Source organism: Rissa tridactyla, chromosome 2 (genome assembly GCF_028500815.1).
Source record: "Rissa tridactyla isolate bRisTri1 chromosome 2, bRisTri1.patW.cur.20221130, whole genome shotgun sequence".
Classification (NCBI taxonomy): Eukaryota; Metazoa; Chordata; class Aves; order Charadriiformes; family Laridae; genus Rissa; species Rissa tridactyla.
This window is the reverse complement of record NC_071467.1, coordinates 157,904,588-157,920,887: the sequence shown is the minus strand read 5'-3', so window position 1 is coordinate 157,920,887 and position 16,300 is coordinate 157,904,588. Positions and strand designations below refer to the sequence as shown.

Below are 16,300 nucleotides of genomic sequence, written 5' to 3'. Positions count from 1 at the left end.
AATACTATATACCTGAACTTTCTTGGTAGTGAGAATGTGTGAGGGTAATTGAATTTTAACTTCTCTTTGTAGGTGGAAATCATCACGATAATCCATTTGAATTTGGATTTACATTCCGTAACCCAGATGATGTCTTCAGGGAGTTTTTTGGTGGAAGGGACCCCTTTTCGTTTGACTTCTTCGGTAAGTAATGTGTTAGTGTTACATGTACCTAAAGTGTGGATAAAACTTTACTCTTACAAAACAAACATAGCTAATGCAGCTTTATTAGAAATAGCTGTGAAAATTGGAGGTAAACAATTAGTATTTTTGTATTATTTTAGAAATATTTTGTTTCCTACCTCTTCCTTCTTGGTCGAATTGATAGTACAAAACAGGTGTGGCTTGACAGTTCATATTTTGTTGGAGGGCCTGGTTTAAAAAACCATAAAACTGTGGCTGCTATGTCTCTGTAGGTTAGAAGGAACTAACATTTAACAGAAATAGTATACACTGGAATTATCTCTCAAGAATTTGACCAGGAGAATTTAGTCTGTTGAATTTGCTCTCTATTGATTTGTAAATATTTAATGTAGCTTCGAGAACTTCTGAACTGGACAGGTTAACAGTAACTGTTACAACATGCTTCTCGGTGTGAACTTGTTTCATAGCAGGAATGATTTTCTTGTATCAAAACAAGAACAGCTGCATATATAATCTAGACACTTTCCCAAATTCATGTCACATGTTTGCGTGGGGATTAAAGCCCCTAAAGGCTCAGATAACATCAATAATTCTTGAAGCCCGGATGCTTCATTTAGTTAAAGGAAGCAATAAGTGATACATTTGTCAAAGTAATCTTTTTATCATAGTGTTGATGGTCTTTTGGCTTGTGATGTTGCTTGCTCTAGTATATTGAAGGCCTTTTCAGAGGTGCTGGAGTTCTTACTCGATCTTTATGTGTATGTTCTACTGCATAAAATGCTGACCTGTAAAGCAGAACAGACCCTGTGTTCAGTGTTTACTTATAGAAAGTAAAAGGTCCCGTATTGAAAACTGGAAGAAGCGTCTCTCTTAGTGCCTTGATATTGATTAATCTCTATAATAATGTATATAGATATTTTAACATTTTTAAAGGTAATTTTTTGTCTTTGCTGGCAGCATTAAGGGCCTAATCCAGCTCAGATGTTATTTGTATCTTTCTTTAGTTTGCTATTCAGAGATCATCAGTTGTTTGATGACTAATGAAGGATTAGAAAGGGGTTAAAGGGCTAGAGATTGAATTCAGTAGAAGGTTAGTTGGTGAATTAGATGAGTAGCTAGGGGAAGAATGTGGTTGAGGATAAACAGCAGAACTTGAGCAATTAGATCCAGTGAGAAATCAGCAGAAGTAGTAAAGGGCAAATTGGAGGAAGTGTCTAGCAAATACTGATGGATGAAACAGGAGCTGAACTAGGAAGATGCAACTTCTTCAGTGTTCCACCACCGGCAGCAGAATCTTAAGGAATAGTAGATGAGGATTTCAGTTTAGATGAGATAAGTGATCTCAGGACTGGTTAGGCCACATCTGGAGTACTGTGTCCAGTTCTGGTCTCCCCAGTCCAAGAGACAGAGCTACTGGATAGAATCCAGTGAAGGACCACTAAGACAAATAAGGGGCTGGAGCATCTTTCACATGAGGAAAAGGCTGAGAGTGCTGGAGTTGTTCAGTATGGAGAAAGCTCGGAGTGGGATCTCATCAATATATATAAATATTGGGTGTAAAAGGTGTAGGAAGGGTTTAAAGAAGATGGAGCAAGGCTGATGTCAGTGGTGCCCAGTGGCAGGAAAAGAGGCAGTGGGCACACATGGAAGCACAGGGGTTTTTGCCTGAACTTAATGTAACACTTTTCTGCCGTGTGGGTGACTGAGCATTGGAGCAGATTGCCCAGAGATACTGTGGTCTCCACATTTGAAGATGCTCAAAAGCCACCTGGACATGGTCCTGGGCAACCAGGATGGCCCTTCTTGAGCTGGAGATTGGACCAGATGACCTCCAGAGGTCCCTGCCAGCCTCAACCATTCTGTGATTGAGTGGTAGAAAACCTAGAAAAATTTGAGCAAGATGTTGAGTAGGAAGTTAGTGAGGAGGAGCTGGGAGGGGGTGTTTTAGCTCTTTTGTTTATTTTTGAATCTAAGATACTTAAAATAGGTGGTTCTCAATCAAGTATCATTAACTAGAGTAAATTGTATTGGTAAGGCATGTTCTAGCTTCTGGGAGACTGGCATAGGTTCTGCTTGATTTTGATTGTATTTACTTCATTACCAGCAAAAGATTTAACTTGCTGCCTAAAAATATCAGTGTTCGTGACTAACCTTAAAGCCGTGAAGTTACGTTCTTCATGTTAAATAGTCATGGGCTTAAAAAGAACCTACCTTTTGGATTCCCTAGAGAGAAGGCTGTACAACGTAGTACATAGAGCTATCTAGCTTATCAAGTGGAGGTACCGCTAACTGCCAAAGGTTTCCTGGGATATTGGAGCTACTTCAGCCTCTCCTGTAGAGGAATAGTGATGCGTCTTGCCCTGTGGAAACAGAGGACTTAAAAACGTACGTCTGCACTGGTGACATCGAGGCATGCTTCCAAAAACATTTCCCCCTGATTAATACCCCAATTTATTTCTTTATTCAAAAGTAGGTTATCTGCTTCATGTATCAGTCACTGTCAGCTTTAAGATATGAGTAATGTGGCACAGGCTCCACTTCTTGCAGAGTAAGGTTCTGGCACTGTCAGCAGTGTTATGTATGCTCCAGGTGATGAGAACTAATGGTTTCAAAGCTGCCTCCGCTTTATGTGATAGTTGCAGTGTTAGGGACCAGAGTCCTAAAACCTATGCTGAGCTTTGGATTCTGAGTAAAAGCTCTTCTAATTTTTCTAGTCAGAAGGCTTCAAAGTGAGCATCTCTTATATTTTTTTTCCTTTTTTTTTGGCTTTTTCTCTAATATGGGAAGGTGTAACTCAAAATGGTTTTTCTGCAGCTTTCTATTAAAAGTGTTTGCAACAATCTCTGCAATATTTACATGAAAGTTTAAAGTGGTACAACATGCAGATATGAGTGCTTTCAATTGAATGTAGTGCATTTAATAATGCCAGAACTGAGCAGTAGAACTGTATGTATAACACGAATATTCGTATTGGTGAACTACAGCTCTTGTATAGTTTGCTTTGTTGATACACTGGTGGAACAGCTTCTGTCCTGAAGAATAAGGGAATTTATATTGTAAAAATGAGGACTTTTCAACTTGTTGATGACTTTTCTGTGGAATTAGTGACTTTTTAAGGAGCTACTCAGGTTATAATTGGTTTTGTAAGGACTGAGGTCATGCTTTCTAAAAATGTATACTAGTGGAATCAAAGATGAAATCGAATTAATACTTTGAAATGTTTGCACCTTTTATACAGTTTGAAATAACATGTAGTGAAGCCCACAGAATGCAGGTGGGACTCTATATTCTGATTGCTATTGAATATGTAGAGAGCAGCATTCAGATGCATAATCCCTGTAAATTTATGGAAGTGAAGAATTTCTAAAATTGTGCCATGAATTGAGTCTGTGAAACTCCAACGAGCTGTGTTGCACTGCTACTGAAGTTAGAGAAAGTTTTCTTTATAAACACTGTCATCTTTATTCATCTGTAGAAAAGAGGAGAATGTATGAAGACTTCTGCAGTGGTTTTTAACTGATGAGTCTTTTCAGACTTTTCAAATGAAAAATTATAATACTGTTGAAGACAGCTTTGAATGCTTCCAAATGGAGCAAAGTTAGTGTTATTTGCTGTGTATTGCACCAGAATTAGCTCAGCCACTCACAATTTCTCTTCACCGATTTACAGGCAAATTCTATGTGAAAATAAAGGTGCATGAAGGCTAGAACTTTTTAAACGTTGATCTGATAATATGACAGAAGGTTAAGTCTCTTAACTTTTGAGACATGGGCTTCCTTTCAGAGACACCTTGTTACAGCAGAATCTGCTTTTTCCTAGCGAGCTGTTCCAGTTACAGTTTGCAGTCTCTTTGCAATATAGATGGACGGTAATCCTTATAATGGGAAGAAAAGGTGGTGCTTCCTATGCAGTACTACTCTTTGTATTGCAAAGTACTGCCGTGGAATATCAGTCTGGTTAACTAGTATTCAGCACTCCACACCGTATACCTCTTCTATTCTTTGACTGTCTTTTGACGTTAGAACTGTTTACTGTTAATGTAGGGATTGATTTCTCATTTCAGTAAGTTCGTTTCATACTTACGCTATATCCTACTCACTTTATATATGCTGCTTGCCTTGATTTGGTTTATTTGTATTCCATCTAGTGTTCTGTTTGTATTTTATTTGTAAACTTTTCAAGGACGTTCTTCTCCCGTATATTAACAGTTCATAGTGACAGATGCATCCCAGTATTACCACTGGTAATGGAGGTGTATTCATTAATTTAAACACCGCTGCTTCAAGCATTGTGAGGGACAGAAAGTGATGTGTTTTGGTGTAGGCAAAAATGTTCGACTGTGATTCAGGGCTGTTAAAGAATTGACTCTAGTTTTGGTTTAGAGGCTTTTCAGATTCACCCTTCAAGATCGGTTTATGTGTTGGAAGGGATTATCGGTGAGGAATTAATTGAAAGATGGAGTGGATATCACAAGAACATAACATTACCTAACAGGCAATTTAGTAGTTCAAACAACTCCTTAAGTAGTTAAGTCATCTTTCATATACATTGAGCTTCAGATACACACCTGGTGACGTTTTAGGTGTTTTAAGGTTTCCGAGATGCTTGAGTAATTTGTCTATGGGCTGGAAGATACAACTCAGGACCTACAGCAGACCAGTATCCTCCAACAGCAGTAGCTAGAAACTAGACAGGATGTTTCAGAGCATTTCAAAGAGTCCAGATGCCTGTGTGTCTATTCAAAGGAATCGCACACAGAACCATGTTTTTCTCGGTGGGAGAATGTATTAATAATGTGATGTGATAAGTTGCTCCAGGTGGATGCCCTCTCTAGACTTTGTTGTCCGAGACAAGTCTGTTTGCGTAGTCTCCTTCCACATAGATGATAATCTCGACAGTTCCTAAACGCTTCAGTATTCTCAATGTACCTTCTGAGATGGTATTTAATAAATGTCTTAGATATTTTTTTTAGTTTGTGAAGTAGAATTCAGGATGTATTTTTATCTAAATTTAATACCAGGTGATGCGGGTAAAGACTTATATGTTCTGTGGAGTTTCCCTTGAGAATTCTGGTTATCTGGTTAATGTGGTACTATACTGTTGGAAACAGGAAACAAAGGTAAAGTTAAACTTAACATCTTTATATGACAACTTAGATATAAATATTTGTCACAGAGAATGTGAGCTGGCTAGTTATACGGGATGTAGTTTGGTTCCATCAAACAACAGAATTTCAGCAGATTGACTACTGTAATGTTGATTACATAAAATGAGGCATGAAGGTTCTTGAAAAGTATAGTGACTTACTTTAAGCATCCAGGCTAAAGAGTCTTCATCTGACAGGAAAGAGGAAAATCTATGTGCAGTAATCATTGCAAACTGTATTATACATGATCTGTGTTTTAGGACGTTGTTTAGGAATGGAATAGCTTCATCAACCTTTTTGTCTCAAGAACAGAAAGTTGTCTTGTTGGTGCAAAATTTTGCATAAGAGTCAGATCATGGTTTTAATGCACATGTAATCCCATTTCTGATAATTACAATGTTTAGGTGTTCTAATGAAAAATGTATTTGTTAGTCAAATGGGTTCTTAAAATTGAAAATGGAAGAGGCTTTCAATTACAGCTGTCTTGCATAACATTGTCCTCTTTCTAATTAATCTTTTTGTTGACATTAATTTGCAGCTTTTGGTATTTATGAAGTGCTCGGGGATTTGCATGTGCATTCATTGCTTTGGTATGAATGTGCACGGTTGTATTTTGTGAGCACCAGTCTTGGATCATAATTATCCACTGAGTGGTCCGAATCTCACTACCATGATTTTTTCAGAAATAACTTTGATAGGTTCAAAGAAAGTCTTTGAAACGCAGTAATTGTCTCGGTATCCAGATAGTATTATCAAATATATAGTTTCTGCTGCTGAAAGAGAGGAGGCCTTGGTCCAAATTCTCATGTCCGTCTTAAAACTTTAATCTTTGACTAATATCCCATTAGATGCATTGAGAAGCTGTTTGATAGCACATTGGCCAAAGAGGAAGTTTGTCTTGGGCACTCCAAGCCAGATCAAGTTGTTAGTCCTCAAGAAAATTTGTTGGATTTTTTTTTTTCCTTTCTTGGATGGCTATCTGGTTAAATTGTTCAGAGGACAAATGCTTCACATAGGACAAGGGGAGTGGGTCATACAATGGTAGTGGAAGATTCCTGCATTTTCAAGGTGTGCCTGAACATTTGGGCAGCAGTTTGGTAACTGTGAGGTTCATGAAGTTCAACAAGGCCAAGCACAAGGTCCTGTATGTGGGTCAGTACAGGCTGGGGGATGAAGGGGTTGAGAGCAGCCTTGCAGAGAAGGGGGTAATGAAAAGCTGGACATGAGCCGACCAATGTGCACTTGCAGCCCAGAAAGTCAACTGTTGTCTGGGCTGTATCAAAAGAAGCGTGGCCAGCAGGTTGAGGGAGGTGATTCTGCCCCTCTACTCTGGTGAGACCCCACCTGGAGTACTCCCTGCAGCACAGGAAAGACATGGATCTGTTGGAGCGCGTCCAGAGGAGAGCCACAAAAATGATCAGAGCGATGTAACACCGCTCCTGTGAAGACAGGCTGAGAGAGTTGGGGTTCTTCAGCCTGGAGAAGAGAAGGCTCCAGGGAGACCTTGTTGTGGTCTTTCAATACTTAGAGGGGGCTTATAAGAAAGATGAAGACAAACGTTTTTTAGCAAGTCCTGTTGCGAAAGGACAAGGGGTAATGGTTTTAAACTAAAAAATGGAAGATTCATGCTAAGGAGAAGAAGAAGAAATTTTTTATGCTGAGGGTGTTGAGACACCAGCCCTGGTTGCCCAGAGGGGTGGTAGATGCCCCATCCCTGGAAACATTCAAGGTCAGGTTGGATGGGGCTCTGAGAAACCTGATCTAGTTGAAGAAGTCCCTGCTTATTTCAGGGGGGGTTGGACTAGATGACCTTTAAAGGTCCCTTCCAACCCAAACTATTCTATGAAATATGAAATGCTGTTTAGAATTGGAGTTACTATACTGTAGCATCTATGTAATTATGGTATAGATGGCATTCAAAGGTAAAGTTTTAAGTCTCCTTTTTCTAAGAAATTAGTAATCCCAGAATTTCTTATATATATCATCAGAAAGACTTTAAAATGTGTCTACTGGTAAGCTTCCTTAAATATGTTGGGGAAACAGATGTTTGAGTTCTAATTTCTGGAAGGGAGCAATTATAAAAGACCATGATGAAACATTGTAGTCAGATGAATCAACAGTGCTTTCAACAGCATCTTAGTGTCTCTTCTGAGTAAGTGGCATCAACAGTATGCTCATTTTATAGTTAAGGAAGAAAATATTTCCATGCAAAGTGCTTATAGGTTTGTGTCCTGTCCAGTTCTGATGATATGCTTTATTGTGCCGGGGGTACACACGAGAGGTCCTGTGTGTATTTACTGCAAATCTGCATCTTTGAAACTTTTTCCAAATAGGAGACAAGATAGAAACACCTACTCCAAGAATTAAATTTTATTGTATGCATCGTATATGTATATGCATAAACACATTTGTCAGACGTGCATTTCAGACTCTCTTCTGCCATGATCTATAAAGTCACTTACAGTATGCTTTTGATATAACGAAATGGTGGCAGGCAGGCAGCCTGTACTGCCTTTGCTTACTGAAACGCTGCAGACTCTAATACTCCGTGCTGTTGAGTTTGAGTGCTTCCTTAGCAGGGGCTGAGCAGCCTTTCAGCATTATTCTGCTCGGTACATTGCAGCTACTGTGTCATCCTCTTGCATCTGCAATACGGGCGTTCAGCTTTTCTTACGTGTCACGTTTTGGCAGAGGCAATAGCGTGGCTGTGACTGCAAAGAATAAAGGAAGGAAAGTTGACTGGTTGGGGAAGTAGTCCAGCAAGTGGTGACTGAGCAGTGATCCTGTTTTTGCAGAGTAATATTCCTTTGCATACTGTCCCTATAAGATTATCGACATCTGTGTCTGCAGCAGCGCGTGCACGTGAGAACATTTGCTGACAGTGCACAGTTTATCTCAACTCTTGATTTTTTTTTTTTTTTTTTTGGAGGTGAATGATGGCACTGCACTGGAGCATGCACACTTTATCAGGGATAGCGTCCTACTATGACGGCTGAAAGCATCTGCCTGTGCTGCTTTTGACCCTTGGGCGCTGCTTCTTCCAGGCTTCCTTGTAACCAGCACAGTTGCTTTTATGGTCACACTGGGGACCCCAGTAAAGAATTGATGTGGATGGACTTCTGTCATATGGAGATGCCCTTTTCAGCTGATCAGTTCCTGATCTGGTTCCCCAAGCATCTGCCAGGGTACAGGTGTCCTGGTAGAAGTGGCAGCCATAGGAAATGTGGCACTTTAGCTTTATAGTGTATTGTGATGATTTCAGCTAGTGGCTTAGATTGTTTTCATGACTTTCATGACGTTTAACTGAATTTTGGACTGTGTCAAATGTAGATATTCTGATTTTTGCGACCTTTCCTCCCTTCCCCTATTGTATAGTGGTTCCCTGCCCACTTTCTTTCAGATACACCAGTCTTGCCGCTATTGAGTCAGATTAGCTCATGGATGCAACAGAAAGCTAACAATACAAACACTCAGTGTTTTCTTCAGGTCAGTGAATTAATGCAACCTGCTACTATTCGGTTCCATGATCACAAGGCAGGAAAGAAGAGTGATCGCATCTTTTGAGTAGTATTCTGCAATTGGATTATGTTGCTGAAAGTGAGAAAATCCTGTTTCTGTATTGGAGCTGAGGACTCCTGAGGGGGGCAGGGATCATGACCTACCTCATTTTGAGCTGCAAAGAGATATGCAGTATAGTTGTTGTTATCTGACTTTTGAAGTTAAATTCTTTCCTTGTGACTACAGAAAAACAAGGTAGGATTCCATGGTTCGCAGTGAGATGCTTTACCCAGAGGAAGTAGACAGTTGTGGCATTTGAATTAGCAAAGATTTTTCTAAATAAATTTTTTTGGAAAAATTACCTCTAATGTCATTATTTTCTGGTGGGTTTGTTAGTATACGTTGTCTTGTGTTGCTGGACACTTTGTGTTCCTACCTTCACATAAACTTTTTGGCTTCTGTAACTGCAGGCTTCCTACCTAGTAACAGCAAGAGTCCTGAAGTCCTTCATTGCATCTCTTTTTTGGTAACAGGTTACTGGGAGTTCTTTGCTTAAGCATTTGCTTTTTCCCCCAAAAGCTTCACGTCATCTTCTGTTGTGGATAGACTAGAAGTCTGTCTCACTGGCTTCCTTGAAGTTTCTCAACTTTAGTTCTCTCTTGATCTTTGCTGTTCTGACAGCACCACAAGTTTTGTGTCAGAAGCGTGCTCGGACATTTCTGTTGAAACTGAATCTGATACTCTGTCCTCCCATAAGCTTCTGATAATACCCGGATTAGAATAAATTGTGGATTTATCTCTGAACAGGAGATAAATACTGATACTCTGAGGTAACACTGGTCTAGCATTTTGGTTTTCTGAAGCTTTAAAGTTATATAGTACTTGCATAGTATTTTTCCCTTTTTAGAAAGGCCTTTGCTTGTGGGGGTGTTTTTTGGTGCCTAGTTTTGTTGATCTGATATGCTTCTAACATTCAATAAGAAAATTATATGGATTGTAAGTTGCACTAAAATGACTGTCATAAGAGGAATCATTAAAAAACTTCAACACTCTGACATCGTGATATGCACTGCATTTGAACTGTTCGGAAAAAGCTATCTATGTGGAAAGGTTATTGTGCATGGAAAGGCTCTGCTAAATTACAGAAATAGACCTACCAAGCTAAAATGTTGTTATTTTGCTGAGTGGTACCATTAATCATCCTGATTTAGGGACTAAAAGCATAAACAGTGTCTGAGTAGTTGTGAGGTTGCTATATTAATGTGTGTTTGGTGGTGGATACAACAAATGATAATGCAGAAGTCTCCTGCTGCCTTGTCTCCTCAATGGTTTTGGCATTATTTGTTTTAAGCATGCTGTACCTGGATGGCTGTCAGGATAATAAGAAATATTCCCTAACAAAAGTCCTACCCATTTTCCTGTCTCTGCATAATCCATCTTGCTGAGCATCGTGCAGTCCACTGCAGAAGACTGGTTTGAGTATTTCATTTACTGGAGGGAATTACTGGAAGAGGACTGGAGGATTATTAGCAGGGCTGCTAACAGAAATCACCTGAGGCTAGAACACTTGCTAATGTGGAGTGCTGACCTCTTTCTTTGGTGTGTAGGGTTGCCAAAGGCTAATAAGGCAGGTCCAAGTCTGGGTTAGGTTTTTGTGGCTAGGAGTAGGGAATAATCCATATAGAAGCTGGGTTGATAGCAGGGATCTCTGGGAGACACTGTGATCCTCCCTTAAAAACCATTGTGTTTCTGCTGCTGCTGTGCCGAGGAGGAGAGATTCACTTGCAGATATACTGATGTATATACCGTGGAGGATGAAAAACTCAAAAGCTTACATAGTAGGTTGTTTTGTTTTTATTTGAACTCCAGGTAACAAGAAAAATTGGACTATAAATAGAAAGGTTAACAGTGGGAGTAATATAATATAGATCACTTGTACACGTGAGTGAATGACCTTCATAACTAACTTGTGAGTCACTGTAGCGAGAATAAATTGGACTACAAAACAATTAACTGCAGCGGTTTTACTTGCTAGCCGATACGCTAGTCTGAAAAAAGCTGCCTTTTTTTTAAATGGGCGTAGTGCTTGTTTTGGAAATAGTCATTTTGGTGGTAGGTTCCCATATTTCCATGCCCAAGTATTGGTTTAATTTCCATTGTTTTAAGATAATAACAGGTCATCTTTGTACTGAAGAAAACTTGTTCTACATTGAAGAAAAAGCACAAAACAAAAAAATGCCTGAAGTAGGGAAAATAAAAAATCACTTGCTTGTCTAGTGTATGTAAGGTAAAAAGTTAGGTCATGCCTTATTTTATTCAAAAACTGTGGAAGCTAGGGGAAAGATAGGGTTATTTTTTGTTGTTCTTGGCGTTTTATGTCTTTGCTGATGAGAGTATATGTCTGAACCTCAGCGGCTGCCTTTGTTCCACATAAATACATTGTGACGTTTCACTTTTGTTAAGTAACTGCACATAAACCAGATGGTAACTAATGTATTTCTGTTATCTTGCCGATTGCTTTAGTATTGTCGCTATTGCATTAACTGGGTGATTTATCATAAATCAGCTTGGATTTTTGTGGGGGTGCCAGAAGTGCAATGAATACTGCATTTCTGACCTTCAGTTTGTCCATTTGTAGTTCTGAACAGTCATGCAGTTATAAGAGTCTTTCCCTGCTTTCATACTTCTGTTGCTCCTATTGCCAGTATCTACATTTTTCAGTAAAAGCTTATTCTGAGCAGTGTTTCAAACTGTTATCTTTTAGCATTGAGTCCCCACTTGTCATTTTGTCAACTTTTACAACACTCGTACTGTGAGAGTTGTGATTGATGGAGAGCGTAGTTGAAGTTACAAACCTTTCTGATTTTAATGCAAGTGTTATGTTTATTGAGTATCTGTTATTTGATTGCAATTTTAAATGTTGCTCTTCGTTTTAACAGCACTAGTAAAAAGCATTTCTCAGATAATTCTAGTAATAACTATTTCTTAGGAAAATGTGGTAAAATAAATAAGGATAGCTTGTATAGGTGCTTTTTTTATTTTTGAAAGAAGCTATTGTTTTCCTGATGTGGATGGAGCAGCAGCCCTTCTGAATGACATTACAGTTGTTCTTGAATTTGAAATAGCATTTTATCCATGACCCCCTTTCTCTATTTCTCCCCGCCTGCCACTGCTTGGTGGGGACCGAACGCCCCTTTGGGACACTGCGTGTAAACCTCCATACTTTGCTGCCTAAATGTGCATTAGAATGAAGTACCTAATGTGGAAAGTGCTAAAATAAACACTTTGAACACTTTATGAGTCATCAGTCCCTGGCTGCTGTTTTTATATGTCAATAATTGATATAACCTATCTGGAAGTTACTTTTAGAGCTCTCACCGTGGTGATCCACAATAAATCTTGAATAGAAATATGTTAGAAAGTTCAGGTACCTGTGTGCAATTTTATAAGGTTTGTTAAACTCAAATTCTAGGAGTAATTTGTCTGTAGTACTACTCTTTATTCTACACCTTGGAAAACCTTCGTCTGACAACAGGGAGTTCTGTAGAACAGCTGAAGGATTTGCATTGTGGTGACTGGGTGTGTAGAGATCATGATTATCCATCTGAAGAGTGTTAAATCTGTCATACGCTAACTGGCTTGACATAGCTTCAAATAAATACTGATCTAATTTTTTATCATACCTCCAGTATATTATGCTGTATGAACGTGTGGTGGAAATAACACTATTTCTGTAGCTCTTGCCACTTCCATTATATTGAAAAATATAAGAACATTTACTTTAGATTTATCAGTTTTTAATACTAAACAGCTAAAATAAGGAAATCAACTATTTTATAATTATTTTTATGTCCAAAAGTGAGATAGAATTTAGTCCAGAAGGAGCATAGGAATTGCCTTTTTGGTGGAGAGTTTAGTTCAGTAGCATCAAATATTTCAAGGGAAAAATCTTATCTGTAACAGGAAATTTCTTTTTCTAATGAGGAATCCCTAATGATTAAATACAGAATCACTCAGTAATATTGGCCTCTTAAATGTTGTGTTCTGTTTTGTAGAAGATCCTTTTGAGGACTTCTTCGGGGGCAGGCGGGCTCCAAGGGGAAGCAGAAGCAGAGGCGGTGGATCATTTTTCTCTGCCTTCGGTGGATTCCCTGCTTTTGGAAGTGGTTTTTCTTCATTTGACACAGGTAACTATCACAACATTTAACAAGGAATGCAGTTTTGGTTCACAAAGGATCTCAATATAATAAGCAGATAAATACTCTTTTAAAAGTTGCCTACTTCATTCAAGAAATTCTGAGGCTGGCTTTTTTTTTTTGGTTGTTTTTTTTTGTTTTGTTTGGTTGTTTGTTTTTTTTTTTTTTAAATTAAGCTGTTCTCTGTGAAGTCTGAGTGTAAATAAAACTATAGTTACAATATTTGGTCTACCTGAAAGTTCATGAAAAGTAAACAGAACTCTAAAAAGTAGAACTTTTTGTGTTCTTAATTTTGGTGCTACAGTTTCTTTGTAGCCTTAGAATTGTTTTAATTCTGTTTCCTTTTGGGTGTTGGGGGTTTGATGGCTTTTACTTAGGTCCTGAAAATATCCTGGAAAAATGTGTGCCTAAAATCCATGGTACTACTTAGTATCGCTTCTGTCTGGGGCAGTGGATTTGAATGCTGGTGTCTGTATCTCAGAGGCTGCCGAGAGCTGCTGGTAGTCAGCATCCTTTCAAGTGTTAAGATTCTGGGTATTAGTTGGATTGTTAGCGATACAAAACTTTTCTATCTGCTAACTCAGGGCATCCCAACACCTACATTAAAGCAAAATATCAGACTCGTTAAAGTTATTAGCTTTACTTTGAGTGGAAAGAATGATATAATGGTTGAGTTCAGCAAATAGGCATGAACGCCTTTTCTTCATGGGAGGAGGTGACAAATATTTTTTTTGGACAATGATATGCATTTGGAATCTGAATTATGAGTCCATATGGGAGAAATTGATGGGAGCCATCTTTTATTCTCACACTGGTGTTTATTGCCATCGAGTCACTGATGCTGAGTGGCTCCTGAAGCTAGGATGTAGTCTGAGAGATGATAAATTTGGATCTGGCAGTCATGCAAAACCACATTTTTAATCAAGTATCTTCTTTTCCAATAGGTTTTACTTCGTTTGGTTCGCTGGGACATGGAGGCCTTACTTCATTCTCCTCTACGTCATTTGGTGGCAGTGGGATGGGTAACTTCAAATCGGTATCAACCTCAACTAAAATAGTTAACGGCAGAAAAATTACTACAAAGAGGTAAGTGATATATTTGTATGAAACTATATGTAGAGACATATATAGCTATAAATACACGCATATAAATATACAATATGTATGCACATAAATAGAATGATACGTATATGTATTTTTACTTTTGATGTTGTAGTCATCACATTACTTGGATTTCTCTGAATGCTTAAAAAAAAATTGAAAAGCGTTACTGGGTTCTCTGACTCTTCTTGGCATTGCTGAGTTTACATAAAGCTGCAGCATGTGAACGTGGGGAAGATGGTGTTTTTGTCTAAACTATTGATAGTTGAGGAGGGTTCAGATGTGTAAGACATGCTTTCAGAACTGCCCTGATGAAAAATGAGGGTTGCAAGTTGTTTGCTGTTTGAAAGGCACCTGTCAATGGAGCTCTTCGAGGCCTTCAGGACCTCCTGTGTAGTGATGCATCTTTTACTATGCTCCTTGAGTACTGTCTGCCAAGTCGGCTTGAGCTTCTGGAGGAGGAAAGTGCGCTTGTTTTCTGTTGATCATGAAGCTTTTAATGTTATGAGACATGAAATGATCTTCCCTAACATCTGCTCTAGTTTGCTTTCCTAGGCAGTATTTGAGAGAAGTTAAATGTTTGTATAAAAAGTTTCAAACACTGTACACAACATACCTTCTCACCATTTCATGCTTGTGATGGGGAAATTACTGCATTTGGGGAACCCAAATATTAGTTAGCTATAGAGTAATCTACATGGAACATCACCATCAATAAGTTACTGAACAAGTAGTTAAATGTAATTTCAATACTTTATAAAAATTTACATAAAAGCAAGGGAGACTCGATTTTTTTGTTTGGTAACTTGTGTCCCACACTTCAAAGTGCAAACGTTCTTCTGTGTCCTGTATACTGGAGAGATCCTGTCATCTTGACCTCTTAAATGCAGCCTTTGTTATCACATGCTGGTGTGGTCATGACACTTTTCTGTGAGTGTGTTCCAGAAAAATCTGAGAACTGCCCACTTTTGAGGGAATTGTACCAGGTGAGAGAGACCAAAGAAATTATTTATGCAAAAGAAAATAAGGCACTATGTTTTAATATTAAAAGTAGGCTAAGTCAGGTATGTGGCTATCATATCTTTTGTTATCATATTTGGAAAGCGGATGGAGAAGCAAGAAATATGGTTAACCACATCTAGGAAGGCACATTTACTATCTCCGAGACGTCCTGTTACTTTTAGAATGTCTGCCCACGAGGTAGCTAAGTCTAAAGGAGAGTCATATCCTAGCATACCCGATGAAAATCATCTCCGAGTAATATTTTACTTCAGGCAAGAAGCCGTTCCCTCTGGTTTTAGTTTGGGTGTATTCTCCTTAATAAGTCTGATCTCCAGAAAAATTTATATTCATTCATGTAATTTCCTTATTTGAATCATGAGGGGAGAATTCCCAGGTAATTAAAACTTATGCCTAAATTTTAACTGTTCTAAAATTAATTTAAATATTCCTTATCTTCCCATTTCTAAAACAAGAAGAAAAAACCAAAAAAACCCAAAAAAAACCAAACCCAACCCCAAACCCATAGAGCTCTTTAATAATCTCCCCTTCCAGTCAGGGATGCTTAGGTTTTGCAATGTATATGCTAGGCATAAACTTGGTATACAGTAGGTCTCTAAACTAATTGCTCTGATCAAATTAAAAGTGCATTAAAGACGGTCTTGCATGCCTTATGTCATGAAATCTAGATCTAGAACGTTATGCATTTAACAAATGGGATAGGTGCTAAATACAACATCAAGATTGCACAGCTGATCTGTCAGAAGACATTTAGTTCTAGGTAATAGCTCATAGTGTCAGTACAGCTGTGACAGTGCATGAGGTGACAGCTCTAACTGTGCACTCCACAAACTGGAGGACTCAAACTTCCAGAAAGCAATTTTCCTGCTATAAATAAGCAATATCAGCTTCTACGCTGTTAAATACGAAAGCTTGCCAACTACAGTTGCATCAAGCAGGCAGTGCTCTGTTACAGGTTGTTATCTAAAAGCCTAGGTCTGGTGTATATTTTCAAACTGTTTCCAGTGCTTTAAAACTGCTAACTCTGTCTTTTGTCCTACAGAATTGTTGAGAATGGACAAGAGAGAGTAGAAGTCGAAGAAGATGGCCAGTTAAGGTCGCTAACAATAAATGGTAAGGAGCAGCTGCTACGCTTGGATAACAAGTAATTCAACGC

General features: G+C 38.6%; 1 protein-coding gene across 7 annotated transcripts in view; it reads left to right on the top strand.

The window, feature by feature from the left end:
- The window catches only part of DNAJB6 (DnaJ heat shock protein family (Hsp40) member B6), a 64,299-nt gene that overhangs the window by 13,865 nt on the left and 34,134 nt on the right, over nt 1–16,300 (top strand). For 6 of the 7 annotated variants that reach the window (XM_054189559.1, XM_054189560.1, XM_054189556.1 and 3 more), the window contains 4 exons: nt 73–183; nt 12,883–13,014; nt 13,968–14,109; nt 16,187–16,257. In XM_054189559.1, the coding sequence (XP_054045534.1) occupies nt 73–183; nt 12,883–13,014; nt 13,968–14,109; nt 16,187–16,257 (456 nt within the window). Of the gene's footprint in view, nt 1–72; nt 184–12,882; nt 13,015–13,967; nt 14,110–14,950; nt 15,111–16,186; nt 16,258–16,300 lie in introns of those variants that run through there. The other variant, XM_054189562.1, reaches the window with a different exon arrangement.